Source organism: Oncorhynchus keta, chromosome 15 (genome assembly GCF_023373465.1).
Source record: "Oncorhynchus keta strain PuntledgeMale-10-30-2019 chromosome 15, Oket_V2, whole genome shotgun sequence".
Classification (NCBI taxonomy): Eukaryota; Metazoa; Chordata; class Actinopteri; order Salmoniformes; family Salmonidae; genus Oncorhynchus; species Oncorhynchus keta.
This window is the reverse complement of record NC_068435.1, coordinates 40,589,195-40,611,025: the sequence shown is the minus strand read 5'-3', so window position 1 is coordinate 40,611,025 and position 21,831 is coordinate 40,589,195. Positions and strand designations below refer to the sequence as shown.

At 44.9% G+C, this 21,831-nt stretch overlaps 1 protein-coding gene across 1 annotated transcript in view; it reads left to right on the top strand.

Annotated features, from left to right (window-relative positions):
- LOC127907693 (zinc finger E-box-binding homeobox 1-like) overlaps positions 1–21,831 on the top strand; it is an 80,131-nt gene that overhangs the window by 33,670 nt on the left and 24,630 nt on the right. Inside the window, exon 2 of the mRNA XM_052464274.1 lies at positions 21,571–21,735. Within this exon, the coding sequence (XP_052320234.1) occupies positions 21,571–21,735 (165 nt within the window). The remainder of the gene's footprint in view (positions 1–21,570; positions 21,736–21,831) is intronic.

Genomic DNA, 21,831 nt, shown 5'->3' with positions numbered 1-21,831 from the left:
TGATACTGCTGCACTCTGAGGTTGTAAAATGCTTGAACGTATTTGTACCTCAACAGGTCCCTTAGCTCAGAGTAGAGAAGGGGCCACAACCGGATTGAACCGGTTTCAATCCCACCTAGGTGGTACTGCTTCTGGGGAGCTCAGCTGCTGCATTGTGGGAACAGGTGACTGGAGCCTGTCTGGGCATTCCAGAGTAAGATTCTAAAGTGTTATTCTTGTTACGGGAGTTGTTGCGTGGGGGAGACCTGGTGGTGTGGCAGAGAGGGTTCAGATGAGAGAGTGCACGAGAAAGAGAGAGAATGAAAGCAAGGTTGAAAAAGGCAGGGAGAAAAAGAAAAAGGAATCAATAAAGAGTCAGGGAAATTCCGTCCCCTACATTGTTAGGAAGAAAGTGCTACGTAGAAACCCTCTATGACGGGGTTTTCATAGAACCGAATGTAATTGGTTTTACCTGGGACTAGTGGTGTTACGTTTGACACCGGAGCTCCGAAGCACACGGTCGAAGTCGCTAAGCGGTTCACTTTGCCTGATGCCTCCGTCACTTTACCAGAAGCACAGCGATGACGTCCGGAGCTTCGTTTCGGCGAACAACCACCCGATCGGTTTGGTATTGGTTATGGTAGAAGACAAAAAGTGGCTACTCTGCGCACCCTCTACAATGTATGGGACGTCATCTATAATCATTTGACTTTCGTTTTACTCAACACAGCAACGCTGGTTATTAGCTCTGGTTATTAACAACACTGGGGTTATTTTACAACACTGAGTTTAACAACACTAGGGTTATTTACTGAGTGTTCATTTAACTCCTGAATCAACACTATAAATATTACACTGAAAAATCAACATTTGGTAAAACGGGACAATTTGCTATGTACCATACAGTACAATACACTGCTGGTTCAGTCATACTCCTCAGGCGTTCGGCGCTCGACGTCGCCGGGTTTCTAGCCATCGCCGCTCATGTTCTCATTGTTCCATTTGTTTTGTCTTGTTCCCTGCACACCTGGTTTACTAATCACACTGCATGTATTTATTCCTCTGTTCCCCTCCATGTCTTTGTGTGAAATTGTTTTGTTATGTGTTTGATGTGATGCGCCAGACTGGTTTTTCTCCCCGGTATCATATTTTGACCCGTTGTATGTATTTCTCATACATTTGTATATTTGTGAATGTTTTCGCGCTTATTGACTTTTATCTGTGGCTGGAGGGTTTTTGACGCAGTTGCGCCTGATAAAAGTGCGCCTGATCACAACTCACTTCTCTCCTGCACCTGACTTCATACCAGCAGCGCACAACATTGACAGGGAATACCAGAGTACCACAAGTATATCCATATAGCTACAGTTTTAAAAGACTCTCAGACTTATCTTTTTTACATTTATGAGATTACTCAAACTCCTGATGTTGAAGTTTAGACACTGAAGTAAACCCTAATGCTCAGGCACTATAGAAAATAAGAATAAAAATTCTCTCTCTCTCTCTCTCTCTCTCTCTCTCTCTCTCTCTCTCTCTCTCTCTCTCTCTCTCTCTCTCTCTCTCTCTCTCTCTCTCTCTCTCACACACACACACTCACACTCACACTCACACACACACATACATAGCCTAAGCAACGCATGCTCAATATCGGCACTATTTTGGTCATGGTGTGGTTGTTACTTGTTGCTTATGAGAGAAGGTGACTGTAGTGCATGTAGACTCAACCGCCCACCCAGTCACACTCACTCAGAGAGACTTCTGGGTGCTTGGATGATGGCTGACTGCATATTAACACGGCCTTCACCTGAAACCATATGGCTCTGAAAAAGCTTCTCTCTGAACGCATACAGTCTAATAACTTATTGCCTGTTAGCAAGGGTAACAGAAAGAAAAGAGGCAACATAGACGATGTATAAGAGCTTTGAGTCTAACAATAGAGGGGAGAAATAGGTGTCTAGCCAGAACTGCTGACACTGGCTATTTACAGTGGTTCACAAATGACCAATCAGGCCATCTAGGGAGTTGTTCCTGATCAGGACATGTGGTAAAAAACTCCGGACCCTAGCGACTGTAAGCCTGATTAGAGCAGTGAATGTTAGTGGTAAACTACTCAGTGGTGAGGCCTGTCTCTGCCCCTCTGGGTGCATCTAAAATGACACCCCATTTCCCTACATAGTGTACTACTATGCCCCATGGGGAATAGGGTGTCATTTGGGGCAAACTCCATCTCTCTGCCAGGCTGTTCAGCCAGAGGGAGTTTCTGTTCTGCCAGTAGCTGTTCCCCTCAGCCCCCTCTTCCCTCCGCCCCCCAGCTGCCAGGGTCAATGCTGCTGGGCACCAGGTGTGAAGTCAGTAGTCTCAGCCAGGCGGAACGCTTCGCCTTCAACCCCTCCTGCTCTACCCTGCTTTATCTCCAAGCCCCTGGGAGAAACTCCTCCTACCTCCACTCCTCTCCTGAGCCCTCCTCTCCTGAGCCCCCCTCTCCTGAGCCCTCCTCTCCCAAGCCCTCCTCCCCTGAGTCCTCCTTTTCTGAGCCCTCCTCTCCCAAGCCCTCCTCCCCTGAGTCCTCCTCTCCTGAGCCCTCCTCTCCTGAGCCCTCCTCTCCTGAGCCCTCCTCTCCTGAGCCCTCCTCTCCTGAGCCCTCCTTTCCTGCTGCCCCTGGCTTAATCACACACATCTTACTGCCAAAACAGGAACTCAACAACTGCCTGTAATAGCCTACTTGAAAACAGGAGTAATCTGAATCAGGCGTTCTACAGTGAGGTGAAGTGAAGACCCCATTTTTAGCCATGCTCTGTCTGGTGAGTGATAGAAGAGAAGCAGAGAGAGAGAGAGAGAGAGAGGACTGAGGGAAGAGAAACTGCTAATGACTCAAAAACACAAAACCTGGCTTGTCAGTCCTCTGTGCTCATTTGTGCATGACGCCGGCCCTGGGGGGGTGAGTGTATCACAGCGGACAGCCCAATATTGTTAGACCAGGAGGATGGAGAAGAGAGAGAGAGGGTGAAGAGACAGGACAGAGAGGTAGAGAGAGTGAAGAGCGGAGGGCGTAGAGGGAGAAGAGAGAGAAAGAGTGTCAAAGGGGAGGGGGCAGAGGTGAACTAAGGTGGGATGCTCTGCAGCACTGCGCTCCTTTTCTCTGTCAGTGTTAAAGGTAAGACATTGATGATGCGGCACGTGAGCTGCTCTGACAGACAGTTTAGTGACGAGGCCCAGAGAGAGAGAGAGAGAGAGTAGATAGAACTGCAGAGGGATAGAGACAGATAAAGAGAGAGACAGACAAAACGAGAGCGAAAGAGGGGTGGAGGGGGTGGAGAGCGAGATAGAGAGAGAACCACACAGGGAAGAAAACTGTGAGAAGAGAGGCCCTGCTACTAAACTGACTATAAGGCTAGAGAAAGAGAGAGAGAGGCCCTGCTACTAAACTGACTATAAGGCTAGAGAAAGAGAGAGAGAGGCCCTGCTACTAAACTGACTATAAGGCTAGAGAAAGAGAGAGAGGCCAAATGCTGCATTTCTATAACAGAATAGTTGAATTCAGGTGTCGTTGCAATTTGTCACGCCTCTGATGATGGTGAATCGCTTGTAAATTGATGGCATTCCCACCATTGTTTTTGCCAGGTGGTGATGAATGACGGTGCAGATTGACACTGACAAACAATGCGGAGCGTGGATCACTTTACTAGCTCGTTCACTTAAGCACGGACAATCACATGAATACCGCAACAAATAACCCACATACAGTGTGAATATAACCATGATAAATGGCAACAGAGGGAGAGGCAGATGAGAGATGACCGTTTCTGTGGCTTAGGGCATCATTGGAATGAATCCAGTATTGTAGTTACGATGCAGGTTAAAAACAGAGCTCTTTCCTTGTGTCATATAGCTAGCTACACGGCGTCTGGCACAATTCTGAATCATGAAGTCAGACCCAGGAATCGTAATTTCCATGGAGATGAGAGGCAGCCAGTAATTCCCAGGCACACTACGAGTGTTTCCATGCCCACTCTCAGCAAAGAAAACACACACCCTGACACACACACTCACGCACACCCCAACACACAGAGGAAAGCCCCTCTAGATGTAGCCAGTGCTGTAAGCCAGGGACTTCCCCCAAAACTTTTGAGTACATATGGTCGTGTGTTTGTAGGTGTGCGCTGTGTGTGTGTTCGTGTCACATGTGCGTGTGTGTGACATAGTGGAACGTAGTGAGAGAGACCCCAGCAGGGAGGGAAGTGTGTTGGAGTCATCAGGGTTAGCAGTAATCAGGCCTCTCCAGCTGCTTCCTGTGTGGGGAGACCCAGGTGCTCAAGCCCTTTCTCCCCCCAGAGACACAGCTTGCGCCAGAGTCCCAAATGGCACCCTATTACCTATAGAGTGCACTACTTTTGGCCAAAGCCCAATGGTCTCTGGCCAAAAGTAGTGCACTATATAGGGAATTGGGTGCCATTTGGGACACAGCCAGAGCCAGTGCTGGCCCCCAGCACAGAATGGCAGGAACTTGGAACGGGAGAGGAGTTAACCTCTGTGCCTCCACACACACAAATACAGGCACACAAGACAGAAATACACAAGCACATAGACATATACAGAAGCAAACACACATGTGACACACTAACTCTCACATTTGTTTTACCATCCTTGTGGGAACTAAACATTGAATTATCATTCAAAATCTTATTTTCCCTAACACCTAACACTAAACCTTTAATCTAACCTCAATCCTAACCTTACCCCTAACTCCTGACCCTCAGCCTAACCACATAACCCTAACAATAACCTTAATTAACCCAAAATAGCATTTTTTTTTGTTGTGGGGACCGGCGAAATATCCCCAATTGTCCAAATTTTCCTTGTTTTACTATCCTTGTGAGGACCTCTGGGTCCCACAAGGACAGCAACCCCAAAAAAACACACACACATGCACACACACACATATCAGTGGAAGCTGCTGAGGGGAGGACGGCTCATAATAGTCGGAACGGAGCAGATGGAACGGCATCAAACTCCTGGAAACCATGTGTTTGATGTGTTTGATACCGTTCCACTGATTCCCCTCTAGCCTTTACCACAAGCCCGTCCTCCCCAATTAAGGTGTGGCAGTGTCTATGGGGGTGCCACAAGGTTCAATTCTCGGCCCGACTCTTTTCCCTGTATATATCAATGATGTCGCCCTTGATGCTGGTGATTCTCTGATCCACCTCTACGCAGACAACACCATTATGTATACTTCTGGCCCTTCTTTGGACAATGTGTTAACAAACCTCCAAACGAGTTTCAGTGCCATATAACACTACTTCCGAGGCCTCCAACTGCTCTTAAATGCTAGTAAAACTGAATGCACGCTCTTCAACCGTTCGATGCCTGCATCTGCCCCCCGTCTAACATCACTACTCTGGACGGTTCTGACTTATATGGATATATATGAATATATGGACAACTACAAATACCTAGGTGTCTGGTTAGACTGTAAACTCTCCTTCCAGACTCACATCAAGCATCTACAATCCAAAATTAAATCTAGAATCGGCTTCCTATTTCACAACAATGCCTCCTTCACTCATGCTGCCAAACATACCCTCTTAAAATGAACTATCCTACCGTTCCTTGACTTCGTCGAGGTAATTTACAAAATAGCCTCTAACACTCTACTCAGCAAATTGGATGTAGTCTATCACAGTGCCATCCGTTTTGTCATGAAAGCCACATCAAATCAAATCAAATCAAACTGTATTTGTCACATACACATGATTAGCAGATGTTAATGCGAGTGTAGCGAAATGCTTGTGCTTCTAGTTCCGACAATGCAGTAATAACCAACAAGTAATCTAACTAACAATTCCAAAACTACTGTCTTATACACAGTGTAAGGGGATAAAGAATATGTACATAAGGATATATGAATGAGTGATGGTACAGGGCAGCATAGGCAAGATACAGTAGATGGTATCAAGTACAGTATATACATATGAGATGAGTATGTAAACAAAGTGGCATAGTTAAAGTGGCTAGTGATACATGTATTACATAAGGATGCAGTCGATGATACAGAGTACAGTATATACGTATGCATATGAGATGAATAATGTAGGGTAAGTAACATTATATAAGCTAGCATTGTTTAAAGTGGCTAGTGATATATTTACATAATTTCCCATTATTAAAGTGGCTGGAGTTGAGTCAGTGTCAATGTCAGTGTGTTAGTGGTGGTGTCAATGTTAGTGTCAATGTCAATGTTAGTGGTGGCTGTTTAACAGTCTGATGGCCTTGAGATAGAAGCTGTTTTTCAGTCTCTCGGTCCCAGCTTTGATGCACCTGTACTGACCTCGCCTTCTGGATGATAGCGGGGTGAACAGGCAGTGGCTCGGGTGGTTGATGTCCTTGATGATCTTTATGGCCTTCCTGTAACATTGGGTGGTGTAGGTGCCCTGGAGGGCAGGTAGTTTGCCAACGGTGATGCGTTGTGCAGACCTCACTACCCTCTGGAGAGCCTTACGGTTGAGGGCGGAGCAGTTGCCTTACCAGGCGGTGATACAGCCCGCCAGGATGCTCTCGATTGTGCATCTGTAGAAGTTTGTGAGTGCTTTTGGTGACAAGCCAAATTTCTTCAGCCTCCTGAGGTTGAAGAGGCGCTGCTGCGCCTTCTTCACGATGCTGTCTGTGTGAGTGGACCAATTCAGTTTGTCTGTGATGTGTATGCCGAGGAACTTAAAACTTGCTACCCTCTCCACTACTGTTCCATCGATGTGGATAGGGGGTGTTCCCTCTGCTGTTTCCTGAAGTCCACAATCATCTCCTTAGTTTTGTTGACGTTGAGTGTGAGGTTATTTTCCTGACACCACACTCCGAGGGCCCTTACCTCCTCCCTGTAGGCCGTCTCTTCGTTGTTGGTAATCAAGCCTACCACTGTTGTGTCGTCCGCAAACTTGATGATTGAGTTGGAGGCGTGCGTGGCCACGCAGTCGTGGGTGAACAGGGAGTACAGGAGAGGGCTCAGAACGCACCCTTGTGGGGTCCCCGTGTTGAGGATCAGCGGGGAGGAGATGTTGTTGCCTACCCTCACCACCTGGGGGCGGCCCGTCAGGAAGTCCAGTACCCAGTTGCACAGGGCGGGGTCGAGACCCAGGGTCTCGAGCTTGATGACGAGCTTGGAGGGTCCTATGGTGTTGAATGCCGTGCTGTAGTCGATGAACAGCATTCTCACATCGGTATTCCTCTTGTCCAGATGGGTTAGGGCAGTGTGCAGTGTGGTTGAGATTGCATCGTCTGTGGACCTATTTGGGCGGTAAGCAAATTGGAGTGGGTACATATACTACCCACCACGGCGACCTGTATGCTCTCGTTGTCTGGCACTCGCTACATATTCGTCGCCAAACCCACTGGCTTCAGGTCATCTATAAGTCATTGCTAGGTAATTCCCCGCCTTATCTCACCTCACTTGTCACCATAGCAACACCCACCCATAGCACTCACTCCAGCAGGTATATTTCACTGGTCATCCCCAAAGCCAACACCTACTTTGGCCGCCTTTCCTTCCAGTTCTCTGCTGCCAATGACTGGAACGAATTGTAAAAATCACTGAAGCTGGAGACTTATATCTCCCTCACTAACTGTAAGCATCAGCTGTTAGAGCAACTTACCAATCACTGTATCTGTACACAGCCCATCTGTAAATAGCACACCCAACTACCTCATCCCCATATTGCTGTTTATCTTCTTGCTCTTTTGCACCCCAGTATCTCTACTTGCACATCATCATCCTCACATCTATCACTCCATTGTTAATGTTCAATTGTAATTATATTGCCACTATGGCCTATTTATTGCCTTACTTCCCTAATCTTACTACTTTTGCACACACTGTACATAGATCTTCCTATTTTGTTATTGACTGTACGTTTGTTTATGTGTAACTCTGTGTTGTTGTTTGTGTCGCACTGCTTTGCTTCATCTTGGCCATGTCGCAGTTGTAAATGAGAACTTGTTCTCAACTGGTCTACCTGGTTAAAAGGTGCCACCCGTGACACATGCACATACAAACACACTGCGCACACAAGCAGTCTCCTTAATAGCTCCCCATTCCCTCTTCAGTGTTTGAACACAAACTAAGGGCCATGGCCTCAGTTATTCTCTGGCCACAATCATTCAGCTGATGGATGACAGGGGGAACTGACCCCAGATCTGTAACCATTGGTTATCTAAGGTAAAGTCAGTCTCTTAACAGTAATACACTGAGTAACGATTACACTGAGAACCCCCAGGTGAAAATGTTTGGGCAAAGTCCAAATTGACATAGTCACTCTTGATGAGATTAGCTTTCCTCTGTTTGCAGAGACTTTCATTGTGCATGTCTGAGACTAATCAATATTGGAGGAGCTCCAGTGTAAAGCTCTAGGATTTTAGACTAGAGCCCAGGGCAGAACAGGGCAGGTTGCCTTTACGGTGGCTCGGAGTGGATCAGATGAGACTCTGCCTGGCAAACCTAGTGATGTCATGAAATCAGTCTGTTGTGTTCGTGTGTGTGTGTGTGCTACCTAGCAAATCCAATGACATCATTGTGATTTAGTGATGTAGTCGGAGGGGAAATTTGGTGACTCTGTTCTCACTCAGCGCAGATGCTTAGAGGGAAGTGTGGGGGAGATTTTGAGGTGTGTGTGTGTGTGTGTGTATGTGTGAGGAAACCATCCAACATTCTATAGAAGTAATATCTTAATTAGGCTAACTAGGCTACCTATTCTCCACATGGTAAAACACCGAACTGCTGATAGGCTATAGTTCAGAAATACACTTTTGTAACCAACTCCTTAAATGTCCTTTCAGCCTTTCTCCTGTACTGTGATGGAAAACTGTATATGGTCATTTAGGGTTTATCAACAGTTGTAAAAAATCTGAAACATTTTACTGCATCATAGTGTAAATGATGGTGCATTATGGGAAAATTGCTGTATTTCTAATGGTACTGTAATTCCACCCAACAGAATACAGTAATACTCAACCATATCTTTGGAGCGCCAAAAAGCCTTCGCCAGCTAGTCTTAATTCTTAAATGGTAGAGCATTTAACATATCTGTCACGCTGGCATAAAGGGTCGGGAAACAGGCGCAGGAATGCGCAATCTGGTTTTTTATTGCACCCAAATGACGGCGTGCCATGTAAAGGCACGGGGACAAAGACCAAACAAACACTATACATAACACAGGTTTGAAACCCAAACAAAAGAGCGAGGAGTATCTCGAATAAATAACACAAGCGCACAATGATTATCACACGGGACGAGACCCATAATCATATGCGCAATCCCCAATGACACGAAAGCCAAAACACACAGCACAGGTACTCACATACACCAACGGACATAGTAACAATAATGGACAGGACAATGGAAACCAAGGACACACTTATACAAATACTAATCACTGGGAATAGGGGCCAGCTGTGCGTAATGAAAGTTCTGTGGGATCTGTGACAATGTCTTTTTTTGTCTGTTTTGCCTTATAGTCACTGCCAGTTTGGTAGGCCTCTAGAAGTCAAGTGATGTAAAACACCAAACATTCATTAATATGCTGTAATGTTTGTAAACACTTTACCTAGCAGCCAACCAGCTAGCACCAATCCCTTGGAATTACAGTAAAATACTTTGAAATACAAACCCCTCCTCTCAAAGAATTTAATTCATCCATTCATTCATACCGATTACAGTAGCCTTTACTTTTTTACAGTAAAAGTCCTTTGATACCGTATTTATATTACAGTAGGTGTACTGTAATATGAAATACATTATTATACTTGTGACTGAGCTGCCTGTAAGCTACTGTCAAATTCATGGTAACTCCTTTACAGTGTGGAGTGTTAGCTTAGTAATGTGGTTTTCAATCCAGACAATACTTTAGGATGTGACATTTACCTGCCAGAGAGAGTTACTGTACTGCTGTACTGGAGACGAGGTAACACGTCATCACAATCACACAGAGTCCATCAGAGAGACAGAGAGAGATGGAGAATGTGTGTGTGTGTGTGTGTGTGTGTGTTTGTGTGCATTTGTGCGTGCGTGCATGCTTGTACTGTGTACCTTCAGCAGTACCTAACACACTCTTACACCTTTTGGACTAATCACTAAGGAAGGGCTGCTAACAAGACACATCAGCAGCGTCCTCAGTGAGTACACTACAGTACCACCACCACCACCACCACCACCATCATAATCCCCATCACTTCCACCACCATTATCACATATGTACAGTATCTGTGTGTTATGTCTTTATCCACAGAGTGTTTTCCGTGGTTCTAAGCCAGTATGACAGTGCTAGCAGAGCAGACCCACAACCTTATACTGTGATTTGACAAAGTAGAGCAGCCAGTTCCTGTCAGTCAGTCAGCTTCATTCAGAGAGGCTATTTATCTAGGAGAGAGGGCAGGGCAGTGTAACCTGGCAGACTGGAGACAGACACATACACACACCATGCTATCTGCTCTTCCTGCTATCTGTCCAGTGAGGTGTGATTGGAAGCAGCCAAGCGTGACAACAGCCATTTAAAATACCCACCGGCTCCCTGACCAGATAACTGTAGCAGTACAGCTAAAGTCACACAGGCACAACCTAGCACACACACACACACATATATACACACACAAATCTAGCAAAATGTCTGAATTGTCTTCTCTGAGCCCATAGAGAAGAAGACAGATGATCTAATAAGTAGAATGCACTAAGAGGATGTGATGTATAGCTACAGAGGAAAGGGTAGAGTCCTCACCTCAAAACCCATTGGAGGAGAATGTCAGAGGGCGTTCTCATCCAATGGGTTTTGAGAAGGAGGAGAGGAGAGAGGACGGCAGGAGTATGCAATTGAGATTACTCCCTCTGTCTCCACCCCCTTTACTCTCATTTCTCCATTTAGCTTCTTCGAATAGCTTCCGGATCACTCAAGGGATCATCTGTTTGATAGCAGACAGACACTGTGTGTGTGTGTGTGTGTGTGTGTGTGTGTGTGTGTGTCTGTGTGTGTGTGTGTGTGTGTGTGTGTGTGTGTGTCTGTGTCTGTGTCTGTGTCTGTGTCTGTGTCTGTGTCTGTGTCTGTGTGTGTGTGTGTGTGTGTGTGTGTGTGTGTGTGTGTGTGTGTGTGTGTGTGTGTGTGTGTGTCTGTGTGTGTGTGTGTGTTACATTATGCATGGTGGCACATGGTCTTTAAATACTTCAGTGATCAAATGAAGAAGCCTGCCTGCTTACAGCGATCACGTTAAAGAGGAGGGGTATCTGGTTACCTAGTGCTATCTGTCTGCTGTGTGTGTGTGTGTATTAGGGCTGAGAATGGCCAGGGACCTCACGATATGAAATGATCACAATACTTTGTTCTGCGATTCTCACGATTATGTATTGCGATTCGATACTGTGATTTTACCGCGATAGAGCTTTTCAAACATATTGCTCACGATATGTCTGCTGCTGAGGGACAAGAGAGAGCCATGAGTAAACACATTTTGATCAGTCATGGAAATAAAAGTGCTGAAAACAAGTTGGCTCCCTACTTAAAAAGATGGAGAACCAGCTATGAAGGAGAGTTTTGGTGCAGGTACAGCCAACTAGTGCCAAAATAATATTGAGATATTGTCAAAAACGACATCGTCAGAAATAGTATCCTGATATGTAACTATTGTTTTTTTCCCCCATCACTAGTGTGTGTGTGTGTGTGTGTGTGTGTGTTGCACTCTGAGGTACCTGGTGCATGTAACATGATCGACCGCCCGCCTGCCAAAGTCCCTCACACACACACACACACACACACACACACACACACACACACACACACACACACACACACACACACACACACACACACACACACACACACACGCACAGGGTGTGGCCCCTCTTCCTCTCCAAACAACCTGCAGATAGACGACCAGAGCTGATATACTGAAGATAACAAGTACAGTACTAATCTACTGTGACAACAACAGGCCAAACACAACCAGCCTCATAATCTCATGTGACACTGTGTTGTTGATATTGGCTCTCTCCTGGATTATAGGGATTTATAATCCATGATTAATGAATGAATCTGCATCATGCTCTTTGCTCTATTGTTTATACAGTGTGTGTAACACTGATGTAGCCTTCCTGTGTTTATACACCAGGCTCAGAGAAATACTGGTGTAGCCTAAATCAAATCTGTGGTATTATGTAAACATGTTTGTGAGGTGATTAGAGAGGGAGTGATCAGGCCCCAACTGTATGTGTCTACCTCCGGGTCATATTCGTTAGTACACAGTACTAAACTATTTGCAACGGGAAACGAAAACAAGTTCATGTAGTCCCGTTTGGTGCCTAGTGAATACAGCCAAGGTTTTCCATGAGTTTCCTTCTGGAGCCTTGTTTGACTGGAATATTAGAGGATGATTTAGGGTGCGTCCCAAATGGCACCCTGTTCCCTATGGACCTATGGTCAGAAGTAGTGCGCTATATAAGGAGTAGGGTGCCATTTGGGTCACAAAAATGGCCTTCCTCCTCCCTGTGGCCGTGGCATGTCTGTGTTTGGTAAGAGCCTCCCCCTGGGCTGGTGCAGGGCTGAGGGGAGGGACTGGAGAAGGCAGAAATAGCACAGGTGTGTGTGTGTGTGTGTGTGTGTGTGTGTGTGTGTGTGTGTGTGTGTGTGTGTGTGTGTGTGTGTGTGTGTGTGTGTGTGTGTGTGTGTGTGTGTGTGTGTGTGTGTGTGTGTGTGTGTGTGTGTGTGTGTGTGTGTGTCTCACAGCTAAGGCTGCTCTGCCAAGAATAAGAGATTAGGAGAAACTGTGCTGACCCCCTTTCCTTCCTTCTTTGAAACTGACCCAGAGGATAATGACGTGAAGTGCGTTACACAACTTATCACAGGAATTACACATATTCCACACACACACATACAGCCTTACACATATCACAGCCTATATACACTACTATAAGACGTAGCCTTAAGACGTAGCCTATATACACTACTATACACATAGCCTATACTGTAGAAAATACAGATGTATATAATGTAAGCAAATAGTGTAAAGGACCCATAAACACACACACACACACTTGAACAAGTCACACACACACTAAGGTGGGAGGAGCAGGAAAGTGGTCTGTGCTGTGTGTAGTTGATGTCACCTATGATGCGTCTTCTTCTTCACAGAGCAGAAGACCCAGAGGGCTTACGGTTCTTCTGCATCCATTCAGTCACTGTCTCTCTCTGTCTCTCTCAGAAACCACTCAGCTAGCACACAAATGGCAGAAAAGAGAGTGGAGAATAATGAAAATCTACGTGATAGAGTTTCAAGCCGAGGGGCAACACAGGTCCAACTCCAACCTGTGAGAGGAACTGATTCAATGTACCTAAGGACCCCAGCTGTCACAGTGTGAGTGTGTATGTGTGTGTGCGTGTCTGCGCAAGTCTTTATACTGAGAGTGCTTTGAAACATAGCAACCTGTATGTTCTTCATATTTCCTATATGATTCCACTGTTGACGTTTTCCTGGCTGTTTTCTTCGGCAGTTCATGTCAGGGCGGCCGGAGAAGGTGGAAAGTTTGTCTAACAGCGGATTCTGCTGTGACGTGGCAAATACAGAGGACTCCTACGTTGTTGATGGGCCTCCCTGTTCTATGTTAACAGCTCAATCAAACAGACATGCTGTGTCCGTGTGAATGCAGGAATGTACTTGTCTCTTGCTGCTCTTTCCTATGTAGTGTACTACTTCCAGAAAGACGCACACACACATACAAACACACACACACACACACAATACCAGGAGAAGCTCCTGCTCAATAACTAACTAGCAGTGTGTGTATGTAGCAGCTTGTGTATTGTTTTGTCTGTTGCTAAACCTGCTCTGTGCTGCCCCCTATCTGTTCTGATTTATATGACCACTCATTAAAGGCGGTGTTAGCACCATCTGGATACGTCTCAAATGGCACCCTATTCCCTACATAGTGCACTAATTCTGACCAGAGCCCTATGGGGCCCTATGGGCCCTGGTCAAAAGTAGGGCACTATATAGGGAATGGGGCACCATGTGGGACACAGCCTATGCCTCCTTCTCCCCTTTAGTCCAGTCATATTTCCTTCTGGGCTGATTCAGTGTTTTCTGCCGGGCAGGCAGACGATCATGCCATCATGACCAGACAAGAGCAGGTCGGGGTCGATGACAATCTGGATCGATGTGGAGGGTGGGTGTGTTGGTGACCGTGTGTGTGTGTGTGTGTGTGTCTGTGTGGAGTTACGGGTACATGCACCTAACCACAGAGTAATGAAGAAGCACTGTGACTGCAGCACCTGTCACCTGTGAACAAACAGCCACTTCTTAGCCCTCATTAAACAACCTCCTCATCTCTCCCAACACACACACACACACACACACACACACACGCGCACATACACTCCCTCCTGCATTTTAAAATGGGTCTCGTTCCTCACTCCAGCACCATGCAAACATCTTTCCTCCCTCCTCCTCGTAGTCTTCTTCACCCACCTCCCTGTGCCCCTGTACAGGAGCAGTTCATTCAAGCAGTATGGACGGCGATTTTTCACACAGTCCCCCATTAAAACAAAGTGCCTACAGATCAAATCAGTGACTTGCAGCCATGTGAAATACATTTGCTCTCTCCAGGGTGATGAGCAAGTGATTATTTTTCCTCTTGGTTGCAGTTTGTCCTTTTCAGATGAACTCTCCAGGAGAAATAGCTCTGGGATGAAATGATGTGTAGGGCAGCCGGTGTCTGGTTTCAACCTGTAATGAGTGATGAGAAGTGCCATACTGATACATCATCTGCCATAGATTGGAAAGTACATCTGAAAAGCCAGATTCAACATATAGCCTAGGCTAGAATTGTTGTGAAGTTAACCGAAAATGACGGCCGATGTTCTGTGGTCAGAGGCGATAGTAAGGCGATCTGTTGTTTTTAACCATTCATCTGCGCAGTCTGCTTTGTTCTTAAGAGGCAGTAGTAAGACAGACAGATGGCAGCCCCGGGGCATCTAAGTCTTATCTGCATGTTATCACCATGCTACACTCACAGTGTTTAGATAACAGCCAGTCGTCACAGCTTGCCACTAAATCAATTTCCCATCTCCTCCTATGGCTGTGTGTAATTAGACCTGCATAAACACCTGGCTGAAACAAGGCATGCACAGGGTGAGTATGACTGTGTGCAGCTGGTGGGATGGTGTTGGGTAGGGAGGGCTGGGCTGGGCTGGACATAGACAATCACGGGTGCAGCCGCAGCTGGGGGGATAGTGGGGGGATGTAGCAACACAGAGAGACTCTAATTGTATTTGCTCATACTACAGGCTCCTATGACAGAGGCACAGCCTGCTACTGATGATGTGAGGCAGGGTGTGGCATCATTCCCTTGTCTTTGTGTGGAAGCTGGCAGACCAGGGCCATGATATGATAGCAGAGGAGAGAAGCTTGAGTAGTGGGCCAGTGGTCAAGATGGAGAGCAATGCCTCAGCCAGTGATGTATTTCAGTATGGTACTGCTGGTGAAATTGAGATTATAAAAAAATATATATATGTTTACCTTTATTTAACTAGGCAAGTCAGTTAAGAACAAATTCTTATTTACAATGGCAGACCGAGGCCAAAACCTATCCTGGACCACGCTGGGCCAATTGTGCGCTGCCCTATGGGACTCCCAATCACGGCCGGTTGTGGTGCAGCCTGGAATCGAACCAGTGTCTGTAGTGACGCCTCTAGCACTGAGATGCAGTGCCTTAGACCGCTGCACCACTCGGGAGACTTCATTATTAATATAATAGCAAGTGTGAAAAACTATACGCCCTTTTCAATCAACCATAGTGTCTCAACCCATAGACGGGTAGGTACAATACCAACGTGTGCACAACTATGGGGTTGGTGTCACGATCGTTGTAATGAGCGGACCAAGGCGCAGCGTGAGTTTAGTTCCACATATTTTTAAATCTCCTTGAAACAAACACAACAATGAGTCGTTAAGTCACGACGTGCAACTAAACACAAACAATATCCCACAAAACACAGGTGGGGAAATGGCTACCAAAATATGATCCCTAATCAGAGGCAACGATAAACAGCTGCCACTAATTGGGAAAGATATTACCACCAACATAGAAATAGACATACTAGAACACCCCCTAGTCACGCCCTGACCTACTCCACCATAGAGAACCAAGGGCTCTCTATGGTCAGGGCGTGACAGTTGGTTTAGATTATGTGTCAAACTCATTCCACGGAGGGCCGAGTGTCTGCGGGTTTTCGCTCCTCCCTTGTACTTGATTGATGAATTAAGGTCACTAATTAGTAAATCACTTCCCTCACCTAGTTGTCTAGGTCTTAATTGAATGGGAAAAACAAAAACCTGCAGACACTAGGCCCTCCATGGAATGAGTCTGACACCCCTGTTTTAGATTGCTGACAACATGTAAACCATTGAGATCACCAGACCCGGGCTTTCAGGGTTTTAGCCCCAAATTATATTCTCTCCGTCCCGAGGCCTTTTCACTGCTGGGATGGTTTAAAACAAACTAGGCTACACTGCAATTAATACTCCCAAACATGAGCCCTTGCCTGCCCTGCCTTTTAGTGCTGCCTAATAACAGCATTTTTGTGTACGGTGGCACTTTAGAAGGCAGAGTCAAAGTGGTTTTCTAAAGTCTTTTCTTATTTGTCCAAAGAAATTATAATCCGGCACACTGCGTCTGTTCATTCTCTGAGGAAGCGAGCGCAAAAATGAGAAGGAGAACCGGAGGTTAACTTTATTAGGTTGCTGTTACTATAGCACATTTTGTTAGCCCATGAGCCCAGTTATTGACCTCGTAAATCAAATTCGAGTAATTTACATTTAAACATGTTGACTCAAACATTTCACCGAGGGACTACCCAGTCTAGCTAGCAGTGCTGCTTCATTAGCAACCTAGCACATTTGATGCGCAGGGTTTTGACAGGAAAGTGAAAGGGGGATACCTAGTCGGTTGTACAACTGAATGCCTTCAACTGAAATGTGTCTTCCGCATTTAACCCAACCCCTCTGAATCAGAGTTGCGGTGCAGAACGACATATTTTTACTTTGTCAGTACAGTTATTGATTAGCTATCTGGACACTGAATACAACTGCTGGAGCTCTGCATCACCAACCGACAAAAGTATCAGTAACTAACCAATTACTGTCTAATCAAGTACTGTCCAAATATGCTAAAGTTACTAATAAAGATAGCTAGCTAACTTAAGGCTCGACATGGCTAACATGACCGTAGCTACGTTTGGTAACGTCAGCTCAATTAGCTAGCTAACATTAAGGTTATCTGTTGAAAAGACAAAGCTGGCTATACAGAATTGAAGATGTAGCTCAGCTAACACAGAGGCGGTTGTTGTATTTGCAGAAGTAAGTTAATAGATTGTGTGTGTGTGTTTACAATACAATTATTTAGCATCTAGCTACATAGACGGGTTGGCTGACAACGTCATGAAAACGATGTGTGCGCTTCCATGGGGCAGAAATAATTGAGCTGTTCTCGCCATAATATTGTCTTGGTCTTTTACCAAATAGGGCTATCTTCTATATACCACCCCTACCTTGTCACAACACAACTGATTGGCTGAAAAGCATTAAGAAGGAAAGATATTCCACAAATGAACTTTTAACAGGGCACACCTGTTAATTGAAATGAATTCAACGCCTCATGAAGCTGGTTGAGAGAATGCCAGGAGAGCGCAAAACTGTCATCAAGGCAAAGGGTGGCTGCTTTGAAGAATCTCAAATATAAAATAGATTTAAATGTGTTTAATGCTTTTTTGGTAACTACATGATACCATATGTGTTATTTCATAGTTTTGATGTCTTCACTATTATTTTAAAATAAAGAAAAACCCTGGAATGAGTAATAATAATAATATAATAATATATGCCATTTAGCTGACGCTTTTATCCAAAGCGACTTACAGTCATGTGTGCATACATTCTACGTATGGGTGGTCCCGGGAATTGAACCCACTACCCTGGCGTTACAAGCGCCATGCTCTACCAACTGAGCCACAGAAGGACCACAGTAGGTGTGTCCAAACTTTTGACTGGTACTTTTGACTGGTACTGTACATACCAACACCCTTGGGAAAGAGTGAAGTCATAGACAGGTTTGCACCTACAGTTTGATTTTGTTACATTTTCTATCTTTATGGATGGACTAACATCCTAGTACTGTGTAATATAACTCGCAAACATTGTGAATATTTAGTTGGAGAAAGGATTGTATGCTGGTATGTACATGTGTGTAATAGTGTGAAGTGTTGTATTTATTTTTGTGTAATTCATTAGGTAGAAATATTGTCCTGTAGCTAATTGACCTTGGAATCTGTGATTTATTACCCCAAATATTCTAAAATCATGATTTTCAAGCATGTTTGTACATATTATCTGCAAAAGTTTTACAACCCCCCCCCCCTACAGTTATAATTCAAGCCTACTGCTGACGTGAGGTTATGCAGTTCAAACCTAATCCAAAAGTTGTCACCTCCCACTCTACAGTTATAATTCAAGCCTACTGCTAACGTGAGGTTATGCAGTTCAAACCTAATCCAAAGGAAATCAACCTAAAATCCCAATCCTGCTATATTACATGTAACTACTAAAGTGTTTTGTGCAAAACATGCATTAGTGGTGTAGGCTGCCACCATTTTGAAACTGCACAGTGAGCGCAGCATGACAATCTCACATTAGTAATATAATAATAATAATGTCACCAACATCAACAAGAGGCTTTTTCTACTGACAATCAAATATTGGACATGGTTTATGAAAACATTGCAACAAAATTATAAATACTTTTTCCAACTATTTTTCTTCATGGAACATTAAGATATAGTTATGCACTTGTAATTTGTACTTGCTAATAGATATTCCATGGGTTTACTGACTGGTTTACTGACCCCAACCCATTGAATTAATATTAAGAAGTGTTCATTATTAGGCGTCAGGAGAGCACAGCGCATGGAGGAAAGCAGTGAGATATGCAACATAGAGTTATGTTTTTGCAAAGTGTTCACGGCCAGCGTGCGAGGCTAAATACATTTGCACAATGAGCTTTTTGTTGTCTGTCAAATACAATGTCACAGTTGTTGGTTTGCTAGCTAGTGAATTTGAGCCACACTAGCATTGACATGAAATCAGTCAAAACAAGACATGGCATCAAGACCAGATAAAACTAGCTAAAACGAGCCACCTATGATTCCCCAAATTGTTGGTAGCGATCTGACCATTCAGAATCACAACAAAGCACGGCTTCTGGCCCCATCGATGCGCGCTCATCATTTTTGTGACGTTGTCAGCCAACCCCTCTATAGGACTCTAGCCAAAGTAGATCACTATAAGAATAGGTGCCAATTGGCACACACATCACCAACTCAGCATAGCAGCTCTTTACAGAAAAGATGAGACGCCACTTTGTGTGTGACGACCTGAAAGACCATGAATCATGAATTCAAAGTTAGAAAGCTATTTATACTTACCTGGGTCACCTTTCATATTTTTTAAGACATAGCCTACCTATTAATTGTAGCTTGTTTTCTGACTACTGTGAAACTGGGCAGAATACTATATAATCTACCAATGACTGCTTAGTAACAATATGAGCCTATTTTTTTTACTATGTCCCAAATGGCCCCAAGGGCTCTTGTCAAAAGTAGTGCACTACATAGGGAATAGGGGGTCATCTTATTCCTCCTGTCCAATGCAGCATCCACTTCAATATACTGCACATCTTCCTGGTTTAAAGTGACATTCCTAGTCTTCTGAAAACCATACTGTACTTCCTGATTCCCTCTACAGGCTCATGAAATAGTCTAGCAGCACATAAACTGAGTCACACAGTCACTGCCCTACTAGTCCCCATCACACATTTATTTTTTTATTTTTTTATTTTACCAGGTAGGTTGACTGAGAACACATTCTCATTTACGGCAACAACCTGGGGAATAGTTACAGGGGAGAGTAGGGGGATGAATGAGCCAATTGTAAGCTGGGGATGCTTAGGTGGCCAGATTGGGGATTTAGCCAGGACACCGGGGTTAACACCCCTACTCTTACAATAAGTGCCATGGTATCTTTAATGACCTCAGAGAGGACACCCGTTTAACGTCCCATCCGAAAGACAGCACCCGACACAGAGCAGTGTCCCCAATCACTGCCCTGGGGCATTGGAATGTTTTTTAGACCAGAGGAAAGAGTGCGTCCTACGGGCCCTCCAACACCACTTCCAGCAGCATCTGGTCTCCCATCCAGAGACTGACCAGGACCAACCCTGCTTAGCTTCAGAAGCAAGCCAGCAGTGGGCTGCAGGGTGGTATGCTGCTGGCACGTGTCAACCTATTCCTTATATAGTGCACTACTGTCGACCAGAGCCCTGTGGGGCCAGGTCAAAAGTAGTGCATTATATAGGGTGCCATTTGGGATGCAGCCAGTATGCCTATCAACCTGTGTAACCAATTTAAGTCTATTACTGGCAAATGAGCATGCATCAGGAGGAGGTAAAATTAGACAAACTAATTTGAAACACACCTGAAACAAATGTGGGCCAATTTGAAAACAGCGTGTCCATTTCTGGGAAGAAACAATAGCTAGGTCTAATGCTGAGGTGCTGGTGACCAAGGAGGTGTAGGCTACTTGACAGACTGTCAGAGCAGTCTACTCACAGAGGATGCATCTCAAATGGTACTCAATTCCCTATATGGTGCCCTACTTTTGACCAGGGCCCATAGGGCTCTGGTCAAAAGTAGTACACTATGTAGGGAATAGTGTGCCATTTGGGATGCATCATTAGCACACACATATTCTTAGCATACACAGCCCAGCTTATTTAAAGGTGCTGCTGCTCTGCATCAAATCAACACGTTCTTCTCCTCTCTTATCCGTCAATGGGTCTCTCTCTCCCTCTCTATTTCTCTCTCTTTTATCTGTCAATGGGTCTCTCTCTCTCTCCCTCTCTATTTCTCTCTCTTTTATCCGTCAATGGGTCTCTCTCTCTCTCCCTCTCTATTTCTCTCTCTTTTATCTGTCAATGGGGCTGTGTAAAGACTGGAACAGAGGTCTCAGGGTTCATCACTTGAGAAAATTACATTCAAGATAGCTAGCAGTGTTATTATGGATAATTTCAACTTTCAACATGTCGTACAGAGCAAAGGTTAGAGGACAAAGGTTACTCTTTATTTGTTGTATTTGGAATGATTTTAGCATTTTCCATTACGTTTTCCAAACTTTTTATATCAGCTTTTCCCACTTAACAATTCCAACGCATCTCCATGTAGGCCTAGTAATTCTCTTATCTTTCTACTGCGCAGTTATAATAGTATGTTAGATTTCTGCAACAACAATGCAACAGTGACCCACTAAACTGTAAGCCCAGGCACTTCGACTACCAGATTATTTTCCTCTATCTCTCATTGACTTTAGCGTCCTGTCCAGGGGGTGTACTTGTACAACAAGCTACCTTACTACAGAAACAGGAGATAGGCTCCTGCTCTATGGGCTGTTCTGGCGGAGACTTACTTCTTTACTTACTTATTCATTGACCATCCTCTTTCTCTTCTCTCTGTGTCTCCACAGTAACAAATTACAACAATGTTGTGGAGGGCCAGTCAGACTCTGATGATGAGGACAAGCTACACATAGTGGAGGAAGACCCTGATGGTGACAGCACGCTGCCAGAAGACGCCTCAGTAGTATTAACCCAGAACGGTACAGAGACTCACCAAGACACCTGGGATGGAGGTGAGACTCTGGGCTAGAACATAGAATACGATAACTTTGTGTGTGTGTGTGTGTGTGTGTGTGTGTGTGTGTGTGTGTGTGTGTGTGTGTGTGTGT